The following is a 24,577-nucleotide window of genomic DNA, read 5'->3' as shown; positions in this document are numbered from 1 at the left end:
TGTGGTCATCAAACTCAGAGAAGCAGAGAGTAGAATGGTGGTTGCCAGGGGTGGAGGGAGGGGGAAATGAGGAATTTCCACTTTGAAAAGTATCCCACGGAATTCTGATGTAAGTAGTCTGAGGATGAAATATATTTTGAGATACACTGGGTTAAAATGAAAGTTTTTGTTTCCTTGGCCATGTCTTCTTTTCCATTTAAGAAAATTAATGGGAGGTAATATTGTAATACGCATAGAATGTAGGTTCAGTAGTCAGCATACCTGGGGTCAAACCCTAGCTCCACCATGCACAGGCCTCAGTTTCCTCCTTATAAAATGAGGATAATATTAGTAACTACAATAAAGGGCTGTTGTGAGGACTAAATGAATTAATGCACGTAAAGTGTTCTGGACAGTATCTAGTACATAGTTAGCCATGATTATTTTTTAAGAGAAGTTGACATTCCCTTTGCATTTGTCCAGTTTCTTTCACAACAGAGTTCTACTTTTTTCATGATTTGACCTGACTCCAGGATACCTGGACATTTCTCTGGGAGAAAGTGGTGGGGAGAGGCTATGTGAAAAAAGTGAAGATCAGTGGCTATGTCTATAATCCAAGGTAAGAATCTCCTCTATTAGGTGACTGAAAGCTGACTCCATATGATTTTAATGTAGCTTAAAGAGCTCGTCCAACTATAATGAGTAGAATTGTGTAAAAAAAAAAAAAATCATACTGAGAAGATTTTAATATGACTCTGTAAGCTATAAAGTATAACTAATGACATTGCTAGAATATTTTTATATTGGCAAATGAAATCTTATTTAATACCAAACTTAAAAAGCACCTATGTTTTACAAAGGAAATGTCAATAACATATCCCTGTAAGTGTCTGGTATTTAGTTGAAACCCTTTTTCATATGCATGATTTAGGGCCACTATGTTAATTAAAAAATTCATGACGGTAATATAAAAATTGAAATCTGCCCTAACAATTACAACACATGACTTTACCAGGTACTTCGAGTGGCTTCTTTACCACACAGATGTACAATGGTCATCTGGGTGCGAAAAATGTTACAGCACTCTGACCTTCCAAGAGGAAGAATGTTGCATTGCAGGATTTAGATGTATTTAGTAATACTATCTACTTCAAGTGGAAGTATCAAGTTCTTCTTTTAAAGGAACAGAGATAACAAGATCCTTAAGATAAGTATTTATATCACTTCTTGCATTTACTTTGCTTATATTAACTAATCATAATGCATGATAAATTGTTGCTATACTTTTTGGCAAGTTTCATTCTGTAGTAATAATGATGAAGGAATACTTCTAATTATAGTCTATGAGACCCAACCTACGTTTTTAATTCATTTGAGAAAAGTCTGAATTGAACAATTTGACAAAATAAGTTCATAACTTATTTCGGCCTTTGAACGTTAGACTCCGTAAAATTCACACGTGTGGATATCGAAACCCATTCCTGCCTGCAACCAGCCACAGCTCCCTCGCCAACAGCTGCAGGTTTCACTGGCCTCACCTCTGGCAGGAGCTGTCCAGCGGGAGATGTGAGAGCAGAAGGGCCCCCGACGAGGGAGACCACGCCGTTGCAATCCACAGCACTGTGCATCTTCCCGTTCACGGGCAGAACGGGGAGCACCCTGGAGGCGCGGCTGGCCTGGCTGACGTTGCTGGGGCGCCGCTCCCCGTGTCTGTGCGGCACAAACAGAGAGTCTCTTCTGCTGTCATTGTCTTCGAAGGTGCTGTGCTCATCATCGGCAAAGTCATTCTCAGAGCCAATATCCTTGGCTCGACCTCTGAAGCTGAAAAGGCTCGCCCTACTGTTGCGTCTTGGAGAGAAAAGGGAGCCACGGATGCTCAATAAAGACTATCAATAACAAGAAAGGAAACAAACAAAAAACAGATGAACAGAATTAAGTGCTGGTGTCCTGAACAATATGAGCCTGGACTCTTCATTTCATAGCTGTTGACTCACCAAAGGTAAGGCATTGGACAGGTGGAAGCAAGGGCTCCTGTGGCAACTGCTGGTGGGGTTCTGGCACTTTCTACAAGGTACAGGTCTTTTGTTTTGCTCTCCCTTTTCCTCCTTTCCTTGATTTTCATCTTCTGAGCTCTCATTTTCTACCATTTTCTTCTACTTTACCCATGACTTCAGATAGTCATAAGTACCCCCCCCAAAGACTGTTTTGTCTCATTTCTGGCACCTAGAACTGAAATCTTTGCTAGACCCTTCTCTAGAAACTATTCTTATTTAACAATCCAGTGGAAAGCAATTAAGTACACAACTAAGTTTTGATCCTTTGAAGCCAAAACTACACCAGTAAGAGTTCACTAGTGCCCACACCCAGATGCAGATCTCACCACAAAGGAAAATAAAACCAATCTTGCTAGTAGGTCTGTTTAATTATAGTACAAGGAGCAACTTCTCTCCTTCCCTTTGCATATTTTATAACAGTCCTCATGAATAATTTAAACAAATCTAGCTGAAAGAACTGTACGATTCATTCCCTGATTTTCACTCTTCTGTCTCAAGAAATCTAAAGAGCACCATATTTACAAACCTGGTCTTCACTAAGTATCTGGTCAAAACCATTTGACAATTTTCTAGATGACTACAATGTCACTGTTATCATTCAGTTTACTTTGATTCTCAAACATAGTACCATTGAGCACAACGAATCATTTCCTGTTTATTACTAGTCTATTTTTACAACCTCACTCTAGTGAGCACTTGTTTCTGTTTGTCCAATACCCATTTGTTCTTTTTCTGTTGACAGTACCCCGATTATCTCCAAGAACTGCCCCCCAGGCAAGACCACGGCCCAGGTCTAGTCAATGAGTGTATTCCATGCCTCTGGCCATAGAGCCTGGTTTGAAAATGGGAAGGAGACCCTGCATGGTCCCTTGACAGCCACCAATTTCTTGTACAATTGTTGAGAAAGAGGTGCATTTTCGATTGAGGTTGCTAAAAAATATTGAATGTAAGTTTGGAGCCATGGTGGGCATCTTATCAGCATATTGGAGGAACCTGGAGATGTGGAGTAATACTTGGCCCTGATAACATGTTTTGAGCCTTTGCATCTAGCTGTGCCTAAAGCTACTCATTGATATCATTTATATAATTTAATCCTCTTTTTTGCTTAAGCTGGCTTAAGTTGGATTTCTATGATTATTAATAGAATACCAACTTTATCATTTAACCATTACTAGTTTCATCTTTTTATCTCCAAAGGATTTAAAGCTAACTAAAATTATTATTTTGTACCTATATATTTTTAACATTCCCTGACTAATAAGTATACATTTAATTTTATTTTCAGCTAAAGAATTATTTTCTCAATAACATCTATAAACATCTATAAAATGTCTATGATCTTTAAACACTATCTTATGTTATATGATCTTATTCATTATTTACAGAAACACATCTAAGAATACGGATCTGCTCCCACAGCAGAACTTATTTCTTCTTTTCCTATACCCATGTTTTATCATCCTGTTATCAACTTCATTATTCTTTTCTTTTATTGTTTCCATATGAGTATTATTTTTTTTTCTATTTTTTAATATTTATTTATTTATTTGGCTGTGCTGGGTCTTAGTTGCAGCACACAGTATCCCTGACCAGGGATCAAACCCGGGCCCTGTGCATTGGGAGTGTGGAGTCTTAACCACTGGACCACCAGGGAAGTCCCCAATACGAGTATTTTTTAAACTTCTCCTACACTATCCAATTTCTTTCATGTCTCCTTTCTCTCCCTTCACAAGGGACTTTAAATTAGCTATAAGGACATAACAGTTACAGAATTTCTGACCTACTGTTATCATTACCTCAAAAAGAAGCCAGATAAGAAATGCTTGGCAATAAGAAATAAAGTAGAAATTATGTATATGTACCACTCTTAGTAAGAGTTTTTATTTTAACTACAAGTACTCCCCTCAATTAGAGCCAATAGAAGGGCTGGAGAGAAATGTTATTAAATTGCACACAGTGTTTCTCAAAGTTCAAAGGTGAATTATGCCACACAAGAGCATAGTTTACATATGGCAGCTATATGAAAAATGATTGTTTCCCATCCGTTAGCATCAACTTCCACTGTTTACATTGATTACATAAATCCATAGCAATCAAATGCTATGCCACAAATAGAGGATGGACAGTAAGAAAAAAATCTGCCATACCAAATGGATCTCTAAAAACTCCTCGTTTATCACAAATATGGAGGGAAATAATAACTTCAGAAAGTCAACAGTATCTTATAAAGGCTTCAAAATAAAATATTCAGGTTGTCCTGAGACGTCATTAGAGATTGCAATCTTGACTTTCTTCTTTCCCTTCTCCCACACTAACAAGTCATATTGAAGTCTAAAAAATATTTCATACAATCCACCTACTCTACTGAGAAAATTATAATCCTATGATAAAAGTATACATTATATTTTTTTCAATATGAAAGTAGAAATGGTTACCAACACAGTTGCCTATCATGTCACTACAAAACAATAGTTTTTAATACTTTGGGGCCTTAGGCCCTTGAAAAATCTAACAAAAGCTATGGACCCTTCATCACTGTACCCAGGTTAAGAACCTGGTTCACTATTTTCAGTAGTACTTACAGGGTCTTGCAAAGTGGGATTAATATGATTTCAGCATCCCTCCCTTTCTTCTTCTTCCTTTATCCCTCTCTCTCTCTGTGCCTCTCCATTGCCCTCTCCATCTTCTTAGTTACTTGTCTACTTCTTTATCAGATAAAAATCTTTAGTTCTATTTTTATACACACACCACTTCAGAAACAAATATCAATTTGAGCCAGATATTACATGTTGTATGAGTGATCACCTATAATGCCCAACTAGGAAGCAGAGGTTTTAAGAAGACAGTATGGGGAAAATGTTACGTCTTTGGACAAAATTTACAGAAACAGATGGGATAGAGCCTAACATTTTCAGACTTTACTATTTTGCCTAGAATTAGTTCTATAGGACTTGAAATGAAGCAAATTGGAATAACTCTGTGGTATCTGTTGGTTTGCAGTTCAGATTTAGGTAGTTTTTCCTCAGGTAAGTTACTTTCCTTCTTTCCTCCTTCCCTCCTTCTCCTTTTCCCTTCCTTCAAAATAAACAATGCTCTAAAAAGGGGATTTGATTTTTAAAAATTCACATTTATTAAGATTAGTATCTCCACTAATGTAATCATAATGATTGTGACAACAACATGAATAGGGGTAAGTAAATGTTGATATTTATTTAAAAACAAATTCTACTTCAAATTTGAATTCAACCTCACTAAGCCTTTAATTTATCCTATCTTATAATGTTACCTGGACTTGGAATGAATCAGGCTGACATAAAAATTTATATGTATTAAACATAAGGCTATGTGAGACTGTGTATACTAAAAAATGTACAAAGAGCATGTATAATCCTAAATATACGTATCTTTTAAATGAAATCAAATTGTAAATTTCCTCAACAGTTTCTTAAGATTTTTAAAAATATTTTAATTTCTTTTATTATTATTATTTAAAAAAAATTTTTTGGCCATGCCACATGGCATGCGGTGTCTTAGTCCCTTGACCAGGGATCGGACCTGCACCTGGCTGCATTGGAAGGTGAAGTCTTAACCACTGGACTGCCAGGGAAAAAAAAGATTTTTTTTTAAAGATATTCTTTCTAGTCAGCCTGATACAGTGGAAAGTTCAAGGGTATCAGTGTCAGGCCAAATCTGAATGCCACTTCAACCTTTAATAACCAGATGACATTGGGCAATTATTTAACTTCACTGAGCCTAAAAAATAGTGAAAGTAGTACTATGCAGGGCTGTTAACATTAATTATGGTAGAGTAAGAAGAATGCCAAGCACAAAACAGGCACTCAGCGAAGAATACCAGCCTTCCCCTGTCTTCACATCTGCAGATTGGGGATGAAGATTATAGTACCACCCTAGGGCTGCAGTGAGTGGCTTCAAGTAGAAATGCACCACCTAGGTGTTAGCTATTATCACTGTTATCGGTGTTGTTCAAACTGTGACTGTTAACTGTATGGATATTAAGCTTTCACTACTGAAAAACTGTATTTCTGGTAATTCTCTTGGTAATTTCAAAGACAATTAAGGATCCTAAATTTCAAAGTTTCAGCAGCTTGTGTTGGTACATAAGCCAGAAGCATCTAGATATCATTTTCTACACTATGTAAGCCAAGATATTCTTTTCATGCAAGTCTCATTAAACATGAGACAAAGATAATCAAGAGCAATTAAGCACAACTGTTTACTTAGTGTCATAAATCTTCTTCAGTGCATGTCTACCTAAAATTTTTGATTACATTTTTAGAAAAATTTTGCTTCGGTTTCCCTTGAAACAAGGACACGAAGAATACACTCCTCATATGAAGTTCACACATGCAGGGGAACAACTGCACAGATGGTCTGAAAGAATCCACTCTTCACTTTTAGGAACCTGTCACTCAGAAAACCTACAATTCACTGGGTCCAGGCACCACAGCTAAGAAGGGACAGTAATCATCTGCTGATTATTCCTCATGTAGAAAACTGCCCTGAGAAGTCTCAGAATCACAAGCCTTCCCAAGCCCAGTGGGATCTATGCTCTAAAAATGCGTTCCTGAATTCCAAAAAGTCGTAAAACTCACAAATTCCTTGAGGTAATAACCAAAACACTCAATGATCATTACCATTCTGAAAGCATTGTGCCATCCAGGAAGAAGGCAGTTTTATCTAAACAAATTCTGGCAAATCTTAAAAGAATTGTGTTTGTTATGACAATGCAATTTACATAATCTAATATTTTTACCTGGTGTGGAGAGGAAAACCTCTTTTCATATGTCAGCCTGCTTCCTTCTAAGGAAAAACGGAAACCTTTTCTTCTTATGCTGTCTTCAGATTCAGATTTGTGGACACCATCTTCCTTCTCTTCTTCTCCAGACTGTTCTTTCTGTTTCTTTTTCTTCCGTCTGTTTTTCAGCTCTTTTTCACTCTTGGAGCTCAACTTTGATGCTACTGAAGAACTTTCTGAGAAAACCCCTATCCCACCAGCACCACTGAAGTCTCTTGATTCAGCAGATGCTGCTGCAGCTGCTGCCTAGAAGGGTTCAAGGGAGATGGTAGTTGTATATACACTTTGAAAAACTCTATCTATGTTACTGCTTACTTTAATTTTGGTATCATGAATATGTGATTTTGAAAAATGATTCTCCATTCTAGTATGTATTTGTAAAACAATGCATTGTCGTTAGACCGATTAAAGAATTAAAATGAAAAGAAAAGTGGAAGATGATACATGTGACTTTAATGAAGATCTTCAACCTGTAGCCTCACACTGCACTTTCTAATTATCTAATAAGATAAATACGATACTCAAATATCATAATGATTTTTTCTGTGATTTAAACAATATCATAAGAAGGAAAGAATTTAAGAACTAAAGGTTTCCTTTTTTTTTTAATTGTATTTATTTATTAATTTATTTATCTATGGCTGTGTTGGCTCTTCGTTTCTGTGCGAGGGCTTTCTATAGTTGCGGCGAGCGGGGGCCACTCTTCGTCGCGGTGTGCGGGCCTCACTATCGCGGCCTCTCTTGTTGCGGAGCACAGGCTCTAGAGCGCAGGCTCTAGAGCGCAGGCTCAGTAGTTGTGGCACACGGGGCCAGTTGCTCCGCGGCATGTGCGATCTTCCCAGATCAGGGCTCGAACCCGTGTCTCCTGCATTGGCAGGCGGATTCTCAACCACTGCACCACCAGGGAAGCCCTAAAGGTTTCCTATTTTAACCTGATCCATCACACTTCCACTTGACAATGACTTTTAGTGCCAGTCTAAATTATTAAATTTAATTCAGTCAAGTATTTCGTTTCAATAAACCTTTTTTTCTCTTTGACTTAAAATGATTATTTCACTAAGAAATGCACAACAAAAGCAGATTATAGATTGTATATAAGAAAATCCCAGATCATGGCATCTGAATGAATTTGTAAATTTCAACAATACAGTTACTGGACAGAAAAAGTGCTCAATGTTGTTGCTGCTACCCCAGTATATTTTATCTGATCTTTATTACATATTGATATTGTAAATTTCAACAGTTCAGTTATTGGAAAGATAAAGTGCTCAGTATTGTTGCTGCTAGCCCCGTATATTTTATTTATCTGATCTTTATTACATATTGATATTCAGGATATTCTGTGTTAAAAGGGAACTGTACTCTACATTCAAGAAAAGACGAATATAGGCAATTGGATTAGTGACATTAAGTCAAACAAACATAACTAGAGAAATTCTTGCCTTATTTTGAAGCCTCAACAGTCCAAATTATAGGATTTACAGAGTGGTAGGCAAAGAATGTAATGATTTAGTATGTTTATGTACCAGTGTTTTCCTTATGCAATCCACAAACTTGCATTTAAACACTTGAAATAGAAAATAAATATTAAATAGGTCTTTGTCTTTCTTCCAGACTCTATGAAATAATCTTCTCAGTTTGACCCTGGTTTTCTGACCTTTCCCACCTCTAGCAACACTAACGAAGAAGCAATTATAACTGAATTCTGCTTCCTCAGAAGATTAATACTTCGACTGAAGGCATGTAGGTATAACTACTTTGTGAGCTTGAGTGAATAAAAGGTCACAAGGGAGAAAAAAAGGTCAACAAAGTTCATTATAATTCATCATGTTTGGATGCCATTACTATTGACCGTAAATAATCATCAAAACAAAATAATAATCTCCTAATAACCAAACAGGCTCCTAACACTTACCAAATACATATGACTTGTTTCGAACATCAGTTACCACTGCTGATTTTGTGTGTTAAATGACTCTGATCTTGACAGTGTGGTCAGAGAGCTGAGATAAACAAACACAAAAAGGCTCGAAGTTTGCTACTATACCTGAGCTTCTTCTTGTTGCTTTTTTAATTGTTCAAGCATCTGCTGAAATTCAGCTTCCTTCTGTTCAGCCTCTTCCAGCGTTGCCTGATTCTGTTCCTCATAGGCCATGGCCACCACAGCCAGGATTAAATTTATAAGGTAGAATGAGCCCAAGAAAATGACTAGCACAAAAAATATCATGTATGTTTTCCCAGCGGCACGTAATGTCTGCAAAAATGGAAGAGATATTTTGTTAAATTTTATACAGGATGTTATGAGCTCACACTCTAAGTAATAAAGTATATTATAGCAATTCTCTTGATCTCAGTATTTCATGCTTCCCAGAAGAATCATTTTATCTGTTCTCACCAGTTGATAAAGGTTTTCCCAGAAGTCTTGAGTCATAAGACGAAATAAGGACAAGAAAGCCCAGCTAAAGGTGTCGAAGCTTGTGTAGCCATAGTTGGGGTTTCTACCAGCCTTCACACAGATGTATCCTTCTGGACACTGGCTGTTATTAGGTTAAAGGAAAGAGAGGAAGTCAGTAACTATAAGTTGGATGGCTGGCTTTCCTGTTTTTATAGACGCCAATATCCATTTTATGAGACACCAGGGAGAGCAGATTTCTCTCACTTTAGCCAGTGCTCAACCCAGCACTTAAGTGGACTGATTTACATAACAACAGAATCCGCTAAATCTATTTGTGGATTCCTCTGTGATTCATGATTGTCATTATTATATTTATCATGTCTCCATATAAAAGCAATCATATTATGATTACTATCTTCTGGGATTTGTGAACATGAGCAGAAAAATAAGTCTACAGGGAAAAATTTGATTTTCACTGAAGATATCTAGAGGCAGAAGTGTGCTGAATGTGGAGGTAGGCAAGAGGGCTAAAGAAAAGATGGTGGGGGCACATTGAGAGGAATGAATGAGTCTGCAGAGTGAAGATTTCATAGTATGACCTTAATGATCAAGCTGACCTGGCCTCAATATTGTGCCTGACACTTCTGGGCTGTGAGACTTTGGGCAAGTTTCCCACACTTGCTAGTCTTGGAGAACCCTCATATGTAAGAAAGGGCTAATAACAGAACCTGCCTCCCAAACTTGCAATCATTGAATACGATATCATATGTAAAACATTTAATATAGTACAGAGAAAGAGTTAAAATCAGTCTGTTTTACTTATAAGATCTGGAGATAAAGGCAGCACAATCTTTATCACATGAGCCAAATAAAAAGCCTGATGCTGATACCATTGGGAATTTTGCTACAGGTATTAGCTACTAATGTCCACAATATCATCTTCCACAGAAAGAACATTAGATTTCTGTCTATGATTCTAAAATCTTGTCAACTAGAGAAAGGTAACTATTTCTCTGAATTTTCCTCCTTGCTTTAGCTCCAGGTACAATACTTCTTAATAATAAGCATTCACATGATGCCAATCATAATAATTAAAAGTACTTATTGAATGCTGTAATAGCTAAACATTCATTAATCCATTTAATTCTCACAGCCACCCTATAATTATTCCTATTTATCACATGGGGAAATCAAGGCAAGGAGAGGTGACATTATATGGTGAAGTCTGGGTTTGAATTCATGTAAACTCTCCAGTCTATGCTGTTAACCGCTTTGCTGAAATATGCTAAACATGTACTCACCACACCTCAGATATTGACATTATCTTCAGATATCTTACATTTTATGCCATGGAGACCACATTAGCTTATATAGAATATCACACTTATAAAAGAACATGCTTATGAATTCTATTAACTTAAGCTTCTTATGTATATGTACTGCTTTTCCCTATATTTTCCATTGAACTAATTTGCAAGATTAGCTGTGACCTAGTATGGAAAAATAATTGCTGCGTATGAGTGAGTGTGTGAAGGAGGTGAGAATCCACACTTATCCCAGCTATTATGAGAGTCAGCGTGAAGTGGAATTTACGCAGGGCTTTGAATGAGGAGCAAGCGGGGGCTGGATGGGTGGAAGGTAGCAGGTTATTAAGGCCGATGCAACAGTGTGGACTGAGACTCAACACAAAACATCACTTACCCTGCATCTGAGCTGTTGCCACAAAGCAGAGCATCATTTTGCCCTTCCAAAAAATAGAAGTGACCTATTTAAAAGAGCAAAGAATAGAAAGAATCATTAAAAAAAAAAACCTCAAAACACTTCAGCCATTGTGCCTAGGTAACAAAGCTTACCTTTTCTTAAACCATGATGAAATTGATAAAATGATAAATGCATATAGGGCTAAATGAAAATATTTTAATAATAATTGAATATTAAACAAATATCAAAAAACATTTTTGATTAAACAAATGTTTAGAAAATTGATTTAGAAAGAAATTTTTTGGTAAGGAATAACTATTATAGCATTCTCTATCAGAATTTATTGCAAATATAAACTCAAATTGCTTGGGATAATTCAAAAAATAGCTGTCAAATTAAGGCTGTTTGGCACAAAAAGTGAGAGATAGGAAAGCCCTGTTGCTTCTAAATGCTGCCATGAAATAACATTTTATTTTACAACTATGCTTTGCCTGGACCCAAACTAGATTCAGACCTTTGTTTTCCCTACCAATTTTAACTTAATTTCTTGTGAAAAGTGGACTGAGCTGTTTGCTCTTTCCATGATACTGTAAGTAAGTGTTTTGCTTTGAGTTTTGGCTTGAATACTGTCTTTCAAGATAAATTTGCTTCTTTGGAGATATGTATTTTCTAAGTATACTTTTTTTTATTCTTAAGGAATACCTTATATATAAATTTAATAAGTTGCAAAGATGATCTCAGGAAACATACACATATATAAACATACATATTTACATATTCACATACAAAAACATATAGACACATATATATTAAAAAAACACACACACACATAACCCCCACAAAAAAATTTTACTATAGTTTTCAGGAATACTTAAAAGCCTATATTCAAGGAATACCCTAATATATTATGTAGGTCAATCTGGGTCATAGTTTCACAAAAAATTTTAGATCCTTACCTCATAACATATATCAAAAAATCATTCTAGATATTTAGGGATTAAAGATTTAAAGACAAGTCCATTAATATAATATAAAAATATGTAGGTTTTCTTTTCAATCTAGACTATACAGGTGGCTGTTTAAATGCAGAATATATAGGTGGCTGTTTTACATGCAGAATATCTAGGTGAAAATTTTTATTATTTCTGAATCCAGAAGCATTTTATAATATTAACTATAGAAAAAAAGAAAACAAATTTGATGACTTGATTGCCTAAAAATTAGAATCACTTAGGGATCAAAAACAAACAATAAGAAGAAAAAACAAGCTGGAGAATATATTCGCCAAAAAAAGTCAAAATGTTAACATACTTGATAAATTATAGAGATCTTATGAATTTCCCAAAATATACTATCACCTGATAGAATAACAGGTAAAAATGTCAACAGATAATTCACATTACATTAAATATATAACTTGCTAATGATACTAATAAACAATTTTAGATTCTACTACATTAATAATTAAAAAGAGGATACACTTTTCCTTCTATCAGAAGATGTTAAAATATGGTAATAATCAATATTAATGAGAATTCAGTAAGATGGCCACTGCTATAGGAGGTATATAGTGGTCTGACCTCTTTGGAGAGCAATATGACACTATGTCTCCCTAGCCTTAATGTCGTCATACCCTTTAACCCCCCAAAATTCTACTAATAGAAATCTATCTGAAGGAAACAATCAGAAATAGAGAAAAGATTTATGTGCAAAGATTGTCACTGTGCTGTTATTATAACATTAATAAATGGGAAATTTCATAAATAATGAAATCATTTGTTTTATTTATTCACTTGTCCAAAGAATCTTAATCTCTTCAGTAAAAATCTTCATGAGAATACTAATTCATAAAACATTAATATAATGTGAGAAGTGATAAAATTTCACATGGTTCTAAAAACCATGAAGGATACCTCAGACTAAGTATCCCAATGGAGTATTGATAATCAAGAGATCAATGGAAGTAGGCTAGCTAATTGCACAAGGAGAAGGAGGGGGGCTTTCCTGGTGACACAGTGGTTGGGAGTCCGCCTGCCAATGCAGGAGACATGGGATCGGGCCCTGGTCTGGGAAGATCCCACATGCCGCGGAGCAACTAAGTCCATACGCCACAATTGCTGAGCCTGTGCTCTGGAGTCCGTGAGCCACAACTACTGAGCCTATGTGCCACAACTACTGAAGCCCACATACCTGGGGCCCGTGCTCCACAATTAGAGAAAGCCCCGCACAGCGGCGAAGACCCAACGCAGCCAAAAATAAATAAATAAAATAAATTAATTAAAAAAAAAAAAAAGAGAGGGAGGGACTTGGACATTCCAATGACAGAGGGGCAGGCTTCAATGATAAGAAGTTATACTAAATCATAAGTATATTCTGATGTCCATCTATAAAATAAAATCAAACTGTATTGATAAACAACTCTAACACAATGATTAATACCAAAGAGATAAACTGGAATAAGAATATTATAAAGGTAGGCTTTGAGTTTACACTTTCTCATCAATAAGTAACTTGCTGGACTGAGGTTGCTTAACTTTCTGATGAGTACTCAAATTCAGATTTCATCTTAGTTTCTCCATTTCCAGATACATCATATGCACTCAATACATACATTGAGTCAAATCAAATAGGGCCAGATTATTTTTTCCTCAGTCTTCTTAATAATCCATTTCAGCAAAATACATTGAATAGTTCAAACTACTGATTTATTTATTAAGATGACTGAAAACTCCTGATCAATCCCCAACAAATGAATATTTTTGTTTATAAAGCATTATACTGTATTGCTGTCAAGACTGGTTTAGGAAAAGAACACATCTTCAAATGGTAACTTTTATCGCGTTGATTGAAAGATAAGGAAAAAGGAGTAAGATACCATTTGATTTCTGTATCATATATATTATCTTAAATTGGTCTAAGTAATTTGGTTCACATCAAAATTGAGACAATTTTCACTATATATATATTTTAATATTTAAAGGACTAAACAGCTTAATGGTCAAAAGAGTATATCTTACTTTTATCTTCAATATATTCATCCCAGTTAAACATGCTCACTGTCCTATTGAAAGTGGTACCATTCCCATCCAATGAGTTATTAAAGAAGGAAGTGATGTTTATTTCAAAGGAAGAATTATCTGGGGGCCATTGCAAACATTTGTTTCGCAGGTTGCCCATAAACAGCTGTAATCCTATTAGTGCAAACACGCTCAGACAGAACACAGTCAGGATCATTACATCTGAGAGCTTCTTCACTGACTGGATTAGGGCGCCCACGATGGTCTTCAGGCCTACACATAAAATCAAAGGGAGGAATTTAAATATACTATTCGACAGCTACGTCACAGACAAAAACATCATGAGCTTGACCTGGAAAATAAAGATGTCATGCAGAATGCCAACAATATTAGTTTAATGTTTGTGATCGAATAACATTTTCATGAAAAGCCTGCTAGCCGGTGAAAATGAATGAAAGCAGAATTTGTACGTTCATTAGAAAACCGTGAATGGAAATAAACCAAAAGTGTATTTCCAAATACTCCTTAGAGCAAAAGAAATGGTTTTGTTATTCATGCTTAAACATCAACCTTGTATAAATTTTTTGCCTTTATTTGCAGATGTCTTACTCCCTAACCTCTTATTGATTTTATAAAAATCTATATGAATAAAGTAGTAAGAAATCTTGAAGTCACTGAGTTATGAGGTTATATATTTGTGAATTCTGCAAGTTGAGTATGGGTTAAAAAAGGAAGACATCTGAAAACTGAGCCCCATGCAGCACTCATGCTATCCCTTGCTCTTTCATTTATCTGAAGTTAAGAAAATTACCAGTTTTAGACCTAACTGGTCAAATCTGCAGCAGTTTGAATGCCTTACAGTTTAGCTTCTATGCAGAAAGCTTGATGTTACAGGACACAAACCATGTAGCCTGTTACTGCAAATGCCTCATGCAAAAACTTGTTAAACTCAAAGGCTGATTTAGAACAGATCATTTTAAAGAAAGCAACTAGTAAAAGCAAAGAATCAAATCCACCCAAAATATGATGTACTGATTCTTGCTTTTTTACAAATTTATTTGCAATAGGTGAGAAGCAACAAGGCTTACGCACAAAAGCTGTGATTGTAGCACCAATGCTGCTAAAGTCAGCCTCGGTGTTTAACCTAGCTCTCACCTGGAATGACTGAAATTGTTTTCAGTGCTCGGAGAACTCTGAATGTTCTCAACGCTGAGACATTGCCCAGGTCCACAAACTCTGTCACATATCTGTAATAGGGAGTTCACACACAAACACAATAACAGAACACAAGAAACAGTTGGAGATATAAGGGGCCTACCACCTTATACCAGTTTCTTCTTACCTGGAATTACAGAAATAGTTTTCAAAGCTCTCAAGACTCTGAAAGTTCGAAGAGCTGAAACATTGCCTAGGTTTACAAATTCTGTTACATACCTGTAGAATTAAATCAGAGTTATTCAGAATTTAGGGAAATCTAAGTCTAAGTTGGTCTTTCATCAAGATCTTTCAGCTTCAATGAGTGTTGCCATCAGATTTCCCAATTAAGAGAAAAATGGCATTGTCATCAATCATAATCTCTGTTACTTGGGAAATTTATTTTATTGCTTTACAGCACTAATTGAAATCAAAGCCATGTAATTTACTATGATAGTCCCTAATTTCTCCAAAGTGCACAATCTGATTGGAAGAAAAATATCCTAAATTCACATAATAACCAAGAAAAATGCTTGATCTGTTAAGGGAAACCACCAAGGAGAAATACAGTATAGGCTCCCACTAATGATTTACTCTTCCCGGATAGGAAATGTATTAAGATACTTACGCAAAAGTAATGACTGTGAAATCCAACCAATTCCACGGATCCCGTAGAAATGTGAAATCTTCTAAACAAAAGCCCCTTGCAAGTATTTTTATAAGTGATTCAAAAGTGTAAATTCCTGTAAAGGTGTACCTGAGAGAAAATAGCCAAGCCCACATTAAAGATCTAGTAGGTAATTTACATGTACATATCTTAAAGGAGAAAAACAACAAATACAAATTAGAGGCTTCCATATAGTTCTATATTGGTCTCCCTATAATGTAGACCTTAGGTAGTACTTAAGGAAGAAAGAAACATTACCTTCTGAAAGACATTCTCATTGACTATAAATGAGTATTGTACTTGCTACACTAATTCATCTGAAAGCCCAAATAATATGGTTCTATATGAAAATATTACCCGAAATACACTAGTTTTGGTCAAATTTAAGGAAATAGTTATTAACAAAAATAAATGAAGATTTTTTTGTCTAATAAAATGTGCATCATTAATAGCAATGAAATATATACTAATAAAACATAGAAAGGTGATGGCCATGAGGAAAAGAACATACAAACTAGGTATAATTTTTATCATCAGATATTAGTAATCACTGATTACCTTTGAAAGAGTGTGAGACTCATAAAGAAGATAAAGAGCTACAAATATTGGCAGTCAAATCAGTGCAGTAATTGGAGCAACTTAATGAGCCAGTGCAAGCTTTGTCCTACAGAAAATCAGTGGTTGAAATGAACTTGAATCACTGTCTAACTGGTTTGTAGTAGCTAGTATGATTTGCTAAAGAAACTGATGAGGTCTCAAGATGTTAAATGCACATAAAGGGACAACAATATTGCAAGATTTTTTTAAAATCTTCTACTTACTCCACATTCTTTGTCCAGTCTGGAGGATTACTCATGGTCATAAATACACAGTTGGTAAGAATAGTGCACATAATGAGCACATTGAATAAAGTAGAAGAATACCGTCAAGGAAGACAAAATTCAGTGGAAAATTTCACTTTCATACACCATTATGTCTTTCACCACCATGAAGTTTAGAACTTTTATGCCCTTATTATTTTATTATTGAGTTTGCTTTTTCCATTTCTGTAATTTTAACAACTCCATAACCAAGTCATGTCAGGCCAAGCCATCAATTATTTGGAGGCTACTTATGTGATTTTAGTAATGAAAAAGATTAAATGAAAAGAAATTAGCTCATTGGTAAGTAATTTATCAATTTAAGTTTTTTTCTTTCTTTAATGACAGACTCAACGACTGAAGTGCAAGCTCAGCATGTATGAAAACTCTGACAAAAATTCAACAAGAGAATACCAATAATTACAGTCGTCCCACAGTATGCGTGGGGGATTGGTTCCAGGACCTGCAGCGGATACCAGAATCCACGGATGCTCAAGTCCCATAGTGGGCCCTCTGTATCCATGGTTTCTGCATCCTCAGATTCAAGGAACCATGGATCCTGAACACTGTACACCACCTACTGTTGGTTGAATCTGCGAATGTAGAACCCATGGATATGAAACCCATGGATGGGGAGGGCCGACTGTAACTGAATGCATTATAACTCCATCCTAAGGGTCATCTGAGTGGAATATATAATATACAGTGATTGCTCATTAAATTCTGAATAGTAAGAGAAGATGGCTGGTGTTAGTACTGACATTTCTTGGGTTTGTAACTGTGGCCAAATTACTTATAATTTCCCTAAGCCTTGGTTCACTTTGCTATAAAAGGGAGAAAGAATAACCATTCCACAGGATTGCTGTCAGGATCAAATTAGTTAAAATATATTAAACCGATCTGACTTCCGGGAAGATGGCGGAAGAGTAAGACGCGGAGATCACCTTCCTCTCCACAGATACACCAGGAATACATCTACGCGTGGAACAACTCCTACGGAGCACCTACTGAACGCTGGCAGAAGACCTCAGACCTCCCAAAAGGCAAGGAACCCCCCACGTACCTGGTTAGGGCAAAAGAAAAAACTAAACAGAGACAAAAGGATAGGGACGGGTCCTGCACCAGCGGGAGAGAGCTGTGAAGGAGGAAGTGTCCACACACTGGGAAGCCCCTTCGCGGGTGGAGACTTCAGGAGGCGGAGTGGGGGAGCTTGGGAGCCGCGGAGGAGAGCACAGCAACAGGGGTGCGGAGGGCAAAGCGGACAGATTCCAGCGCAGAGGATCGGGCCGACCGGCACTCACCAGCCGAGAGGCTTGTCTGCTCGCCCGCCGGGGCGGGCGGGACTGGGAGCTGAGGCTCCGGCTTTTGTCGGAGCGCCGGGAGAGGACTGGGGTTGGCGGCGTGAACACAGCCTGCAGGGCGTTGGTGCGCCGCGGCTGGCCGAGAGAGAGTCCGGGGAGGGGTCTGGACCTGCCGAAGAGGCAAGAGACTTTTACGTCCCTCTTTGTTTCCTGGTGCACGAGGGGAGGGGATTGAGAGCGCTGCTTGAGAGAGCTCCAGGGACGGGCGCGAGCCGCGGCTGGGAGTGCGGAGCCCAGAGACGGACATGGGACGCTAGGGCCGCTGCTGCCGCCGCCGGGAGGCCTGTGTGCGGACACAGGTCACTAGCCACACGCCCTTCCGGGGAGCCTGTGCAGCCCGCCACTGCCAGGGTCCCGGGATCCAGGGACGGCTCCCCCGGGAGAGCGCACGGCGCGCCTCAGGCTGCAGCGTCACGCCGGCCTCTGCCGCTGCAGGCCCGCCCCGCACTCCGTGACCCTCCCTGTTCCCCGGCCTGGGTGAGCCAGAGCCTCCGAATCAGCGGCTCCTTTGACCCCGTCCCGTCTGAGCGAAGAACAGACGCCCTCCGGCGACCTACACGCACAGGCGGGGCCAAATCCAAAGCTGAGCCCCTGGGAACTGTGAGAACAAAGAAGAGAAAGGGAAATCTCTCCCAGCAGCCTCAGAAGCAGCGGATTAAAGCTCCACAATCAACTTGATATACCCTGCATCTGTGGAATACTTGAATAGACAACGAATCATCCCAAATTAAGGAGCCCTGTGGATGAAAGGCTCTTGGTGCTGCAGCCAGGAGTCAGTGCTGTGCCTCTGAGGTGGGAGAGCCAACTTCAGGACACTGGGCCACAAGAGGCCTCCCAGCTGCACGTAATATCAAACAGCAAAAATCTCCGAGAGATCTCCATCTCAACGCCAGCACCCAGCTTCACTCAACGACCAGCAAGCTACAGTGCTGGACATCCTATGCCAAACAACTAGCAAGACAGGAACACAACCCCACCCATTAGCAGAGAGGCTGCCCAAAATCATAATAAGTCTACAGACACCCCAAAACACACCACCAGACGTGGACCTGCCCACCAGAAAGACAAGATCCAGCCTCATCCACCAGAACACAGGCACTAGTCCCCTCCACCAGGAAGCCTACACAACCCACTGAACCAACCTTAGCCACTGGGGACAGACACAAAAAACAACAGGAACTACGAACCTTCAGCCTGCAAAAAAGGAGACCCCAAACACAGTAAGATAAGCAAAATGAAAAGACAGAAAAACACACAGCAGATGAAGGAGCAAGATAAAAACCCACCAGACCTAACAAATGAAGAGGAAATAGGCAGTATACCTGAAAAGGAATTCAGAATAATGATAGTAAGGTTGATCCGAAATCTTGGAGATAGAATGGACAATAGAATGGACAAATTGCAAGAATCAGTTAACAAGGACCTAGAAGAACTAAAGATGAAACAAGCAACGATGAACAACACAATAAATGAAATTAAAAGTACTCTAGATGGGATCAATAGCAGAATAACTGAGGCAGAAGAACGGATAAGTGACCTGGAAGATAAAATAGTGGAAATAACTACTGCAGAGCAGAATAAAGAAAAAAGAATGAAAAGAACTGAGGACAGTCTCAGAGACCTCTGGGACAACATTAAACGCACCAACATTCGAATTATAGGGGTTCCAGAAGAAGAAGAGAAAAAGAAAGGGACTGAGAAAATATTTGAAGAGATTATAGTTGAAAACTTCCCTAATATGGGAAAGGAAATAGTTAATCAAGTCCAGGAAGCACAGAGAGTCCCATACAGGATAAATCCAAGGAGAAATACGCCAAGACACATATTAATCAAACTGTCAAAAATTAAATACAAAGAAAACATATTAAAAGCAGCAAGGGAAAAACAACAAATAACACACAAGGGAATCCCCATAAGGTTAACAGCTGATCTTTCAGCAGAAACTCTGCAAGCCAGAAGGGAGTGGCAGGACATATTGAAAGTGTTGAAGGAGAAAAACCTGCAACCAAGATTACTCTACCCAGCAAGGATCTCATTCAGATTTGATGGAGAAATTAAAACCTTTACAGACAAGCAAAAGCTGAGAGAGTTCAGCACCACCAAACCAGCTCTACAACAACTGCTAAAGGAACTTCTCTAGGCAAGAAACACAAAAGAAGGAAAGGACCTACAATAACGAACCCAAAACAATTAAGAAAATGGGAATAGGAACACACATATCGATAATTACCTTAAATGTAAATGGACTAAATGCTCCCACCAAAAGACACAGATTGGCTGAATGGATACAAAAACAAGACCCATATATTTGCTGTCTACAAAAGACCCACTTCAGACCTAGAGACACATACAGACTGAAAGTAAGGGGATGGAAAAAGGTATTTCATGCAAGTGGAAACCAAAAGAAAGCTGGAGTAGCAATTCTCATATCAGACAAAATAGACTTTAAAACAAAGACTATTAAAAGAGACAAAGAAGGACACTACATAATGATCAAGGGATCGATCCAAGAAGAAGATATAACAATTGTAAATATTTATGCACCCAACATAGGTGCACCTCAATACATAAGGCAAATACTGACAACCATAAAAGGGGAAATCGACAGTAACACATTCATAGTAGGGGACTTTAACACCCCACTTTCACCAATGGACAGATCATCCAAAATGAAAATAAATAAGGAAACACAAGCTTTAAATGATACATTAAACGAGATGGGCTTAATTGATATTTATAGGACACTCCATCCAAAAACAACAGAATACACATTTTTCTCAAGTGCTCATGGAACATTCTCCAGGATAGATCATATCTTGGGTCACAAATCAAGCCTTGGTAAATTTAAGAAAATTGAAATTGTATCAAGTATCTTTTCTGACCACAACGCCATGAGACTAGATATCAATTACAGGAAAAGATCTGTAAAAAATACAAACACATGGAGGCTAAACAATGCACTACTTAATAATGAAGTGATCACTGAAGAAATCAAAGAGGAAATCAAAAAATACCTAGAAACAAATGACAATGGAGACACAACGACCCAAAACCTGTGGGATGCAGCAAAAGCAGTTCTAAGGGGGAAGTTTATAGCAATACAAGCCCACCTTAAGAAACAGGAAACATCTCGAATAAACAACCTAACCTTGCACCTCAAGCAATTAGAGAAAGAAGAACAAAAAAACCCCAAAGCTAGCAGAAGGAAAGAAATCATAAAAATCAGATCAGAAATAAATGAAAAAGAAATGAAGGAAACAATAGCAAAGATCAATAAAACTAAAAGCTGGTTCTTTGAGAAGATAAACAAAATAGATAAACCACTAGCCAGACTCATCAAGAAAAAAAGGGAGAAGACTCAAATCAATAGAATTAGAAATGAAAAAGGAGAGGTAACAACTGACACTGCAGAAATAAAAGAGATCATGAGAGATTACTACAAGCAACTCTATGCCAATAAAATGGACAATCTGGAAGAAATGGACAAATTCTTAGAAATGCACAACCTGCCAAGACTGAATCAGGAAGAAATAGAAAATATGAACAGACCAATCACAAGCACTGAAATTGAAACTGTGATTAAAAATCTTCCAACAAAGAAAAGCCCAGGACCAGATGGCTTCACAGGCGAATTCTATCAAACATTTAGAGAAGAGCTAACACCTATCCTTCTCAAACTCTTCCAAAATATAGCAGAGGGAGGAACACTCCCAAACTCCTTCTACGAGGCCACCATCACCTTGATACCAAAACCAGACAAGGATGTCACAAAGAAAGAAAACTACAGGCCAATATCACTGATGAACATAGATGCAAAAATCCTCAACAAAATACTAGCAAACAGAATCCAACAGCACATTAAAAGGATCATACACCATGATCAAGTGGGGTTTATTCCAGGAATGCAAGGATTCTTCAATATACGCAAATCTATCAATGTGATAAACCATATTAACAAACTGAAGGAGAAAAACCATATGATCATCTCAATAGATGCAGAGAAAGCTTTTGACAAAATTCAACACCCATTTATGATAAAAACCCTGCAGAAAGTAGGCATAGAGGGAACTTTCCTCAGCATAATAAGGGCCATATATGACAAGCCCACAGCAAACATCATCCTCAATGGTGAAAAACTGAAAGCATTTCCACTAAGATCAGGAACAAGACAAGGTTGCCCACTCTCACCACTCTTATTCAACATAGTTTTGGAAGTTTTAGCCACAGCAATCAGAGAAGAAAAGGAAATAAAAGGAATCCAAATCGGAAAAGAAGAAGTAAAGCTGTCACTGTTTGCAGATGACATGATCCTATACATAGAGAACCCTAAAGATGCTACCAGAAAACTACTAGAGCTAATCAATGAATTTGGTAAAGTAGCAGGATACAAAATTAATGCACAGAAATCTCTGGCATTCCTATATACTAATGATGAAAAATCTGAAAGTGAAATCAAGAAAACACTCCCATTTACCATTGCAACAAAAAGAATAAAATATCTAGGAATAAACCTACCTAAGGAGACAAAAGATCTGTATGCAGAAAATTATAAGACACTGATGAAAGAAATTAAAGATGATACAAATAGATGGAGAGATATACCATGTTCTTGGATTGGAAGAATCAACATTGTGAAAATGACTCTACTACCCAAAGCAATCTATAGATTCAATGCAATCCCTATCAAACTACCACTGGCATTTTTCACAGAACTAGAACAAAAAATTTTGCAATTTGTATGGAAACACAAAAGACCCCGAATAGCCAAAACAATCTTGAGAACGAAAGAAGGAACTGGAGGAATCAGGCTCCCAGACTTCAGACTATACTACAAAGCTACAGTTATCAAGACGGTATGGTACTGGCACAAAAACAGAAAGATAGATCAATGGAACAGGATAGAAAGCCCAGAGATAAACCCACGTACATATGGTCACCTTATCTTTGACAAAGGAGGCAGAAATGTACAGTGGAGAAAGGACAGCCTATTCAATAAGTGGTGCTGGGAAAACTGGACAGCTACATGTAAAAGTATGAGATTAGATCACTCCCTAACACCATACACAAAAATAAGCTCAAAATGGATTAAAGACCTAAATGTAAGGCCAGAAACTATCAAACTCTTAGAGGAAAACATAGGCAGAACACTCTATGACATAAATCACAGCAAGGTCCTTTTTGACCCACCTCCTAGAGAAATGGAAATAAAAACAAAAGTAAACAAATGGGACCTAATGAAACTTAAAAGCTTTTGCGCAGCAAAGGAAACCATAAACAAGACCAAAAGACAACCCTCAGAATGGGAGAAAATATTTGCAAATGAAGCAACGGACAAAGGATTAATCTCCAAAATTTATAAGCAGCTCATGCAGCTTAATAACAAAAAAACAAACAACCCAATCCAAAAATGGGCAGAAGACCTAAAAAGACATTTCTCCAAAGAAGATATACAGAGTGCCAACAAACACATGAAAGAATGCTCAACATCACTAATCATTAGAGAAATGCAAATCAAAACTACAATGAGATATCATCTCACACCAGTCAGAATGGCTATCATCAAAAAATCTACAAACAATAAATGCTGGAGAGGGTGTGGAGAAAAGGGAACCCTCTTACACTGTTGGTGGGAATGTAAATTCATACAGCCACTGTGGAGAACAGTATGGAGGTTCCTTAAAAAGCTACAAATAGAACTACCATATGACCCAGCAATCCCACTACTGGGCATATACCCTGAGAAAACCATAATTCAAAAAGAGTCATGTACCAAAATGTTCATTGCAGCTCTATTTACAATAGCCCAGAGATGGAAACAACCTAAGTGTCCATCATCGGATGAATGGATAAAGAAGATGTGGCACATATATACAATGGGATATTACTCAGCCATAAAAAGAGACGAAATTGAGCTGTTTGTAATGAGGTGGATAGACCTAGAGTCTGTCATACAGAGTGAAGTAAGTCAGAAAGAGAGAGACAAATACCGTATGCTAACACATATATATGGAATTTAAAAAAAAAAAAAAGTCATGAAAAACCTAGGGGTGAAACAGGAATAAAGACACAGACTTACTAGAGAATGGACTTGAGACTATGGGGACGGGGAAGGGTAAACGGTGACAAAGCGATAAAGAGGCATGGACATGTATACACTACCAAAAGTAAGGTAGTTAGCTAGTGGGAAGCAGCCGCATAGCACAGGGAGATCAGCTCGGTGCTTTGTGACCGCCTGGAGGGGTGGGATAGGGAGGGTGGGAGGGAGGGAGACGCAAGCGGGAAGAGATATGGGAATATATGTATATATATAACTGATTCATTTTGTTGTGAAGCTGAAACTAACATACCATTGTAAAGCAATTATACTCCAATAAAGATGTTAAAAAAATATATATATATATATTAAACCTCCTACAACTTAATGTGCCTTGTACATAGTAGATACTCAATAAATTACTTTCTTAATTTCCTAAATCATAGAGAACACTACTTATAAGAAACATGTGGTTTGTTTCACTCTACCCCACTTTGCC

The 24,577-nt window shown here is 37.7% G+C and overlaps 1 protein-coding gene across 7 annotated transcripts in view; it reads right to left on the bottom strand.

The window, feature by feature from the left end:
* Positions 1-24,577, bottom strand: part of SCN2A (sodium voltage-gated channel alpha subunit 2) — a 155,440-nt gene that overhangs the window by 63,567 nt on the left and 67,296 nt on the right. For 5 of the 7 annotated variants that reach the window (XM_049712043.1, XM_049712045.1, XM_049712042.1 and 2 more), the window contains 9 exons: positions 16,645-16,735; positions 15,785-15,913; positions 15,118-15,209; positions 13,963-14,235; positions 10,946-11,009; positions 9,245-9,386; positions 8,897-9,103; positions 6,808-7,095; positions 1,518-1,865 (listed from right to left, as the gene is read on the bottom strand). In XM_049712043.1, coding sequence (XP_049568000.1) covers positions 1,518-1,865; positions 6,808-7,095; positions 8,897-9,103; positions 9,245-9,386; positions 10,946-11,009; positions 13,963-14,235; positions 15,118-15,209; positions 15,785-15,913; positions 16,645-16,735 — 1,634 coding nt within the window. Of the gene's footprint in view, positions 1-1,517; positions 1,866-6,807; positions 7,096-8,896; positions 9,104-9,244; positions 9,387-10,945; positions 11,010-13,135; positions 13,719-13,962; positions 14,236-15,117; positions 15,210-15,304; positions 15,397-15,784; positions 15,914-16,644; positions 16,736-24,577 lie in introns of those variants that run through there. The other 2 variants (XM_049712048.1, XM_049712047.1) reach the window with 2 other exon arrangements.

This window comes from Orcinus orca, chromosome 7 (genome assembly GCF_937001465.1).
Source record: "Orcinus orca chromosome 7, mOrcOrc1.1, whole genome shotgun sequence".
NCBI lineage: Eukaryota > Metazoa > Chordata > Mammalia > Artiodactyla > Delphinidae > Orcinus > Orcinus orca.
The sequence above is the reverse complement of the archived record's forward strand: the minus strand, read 5'-3'. Positions and strand labels throughout refer to the sequence as shown.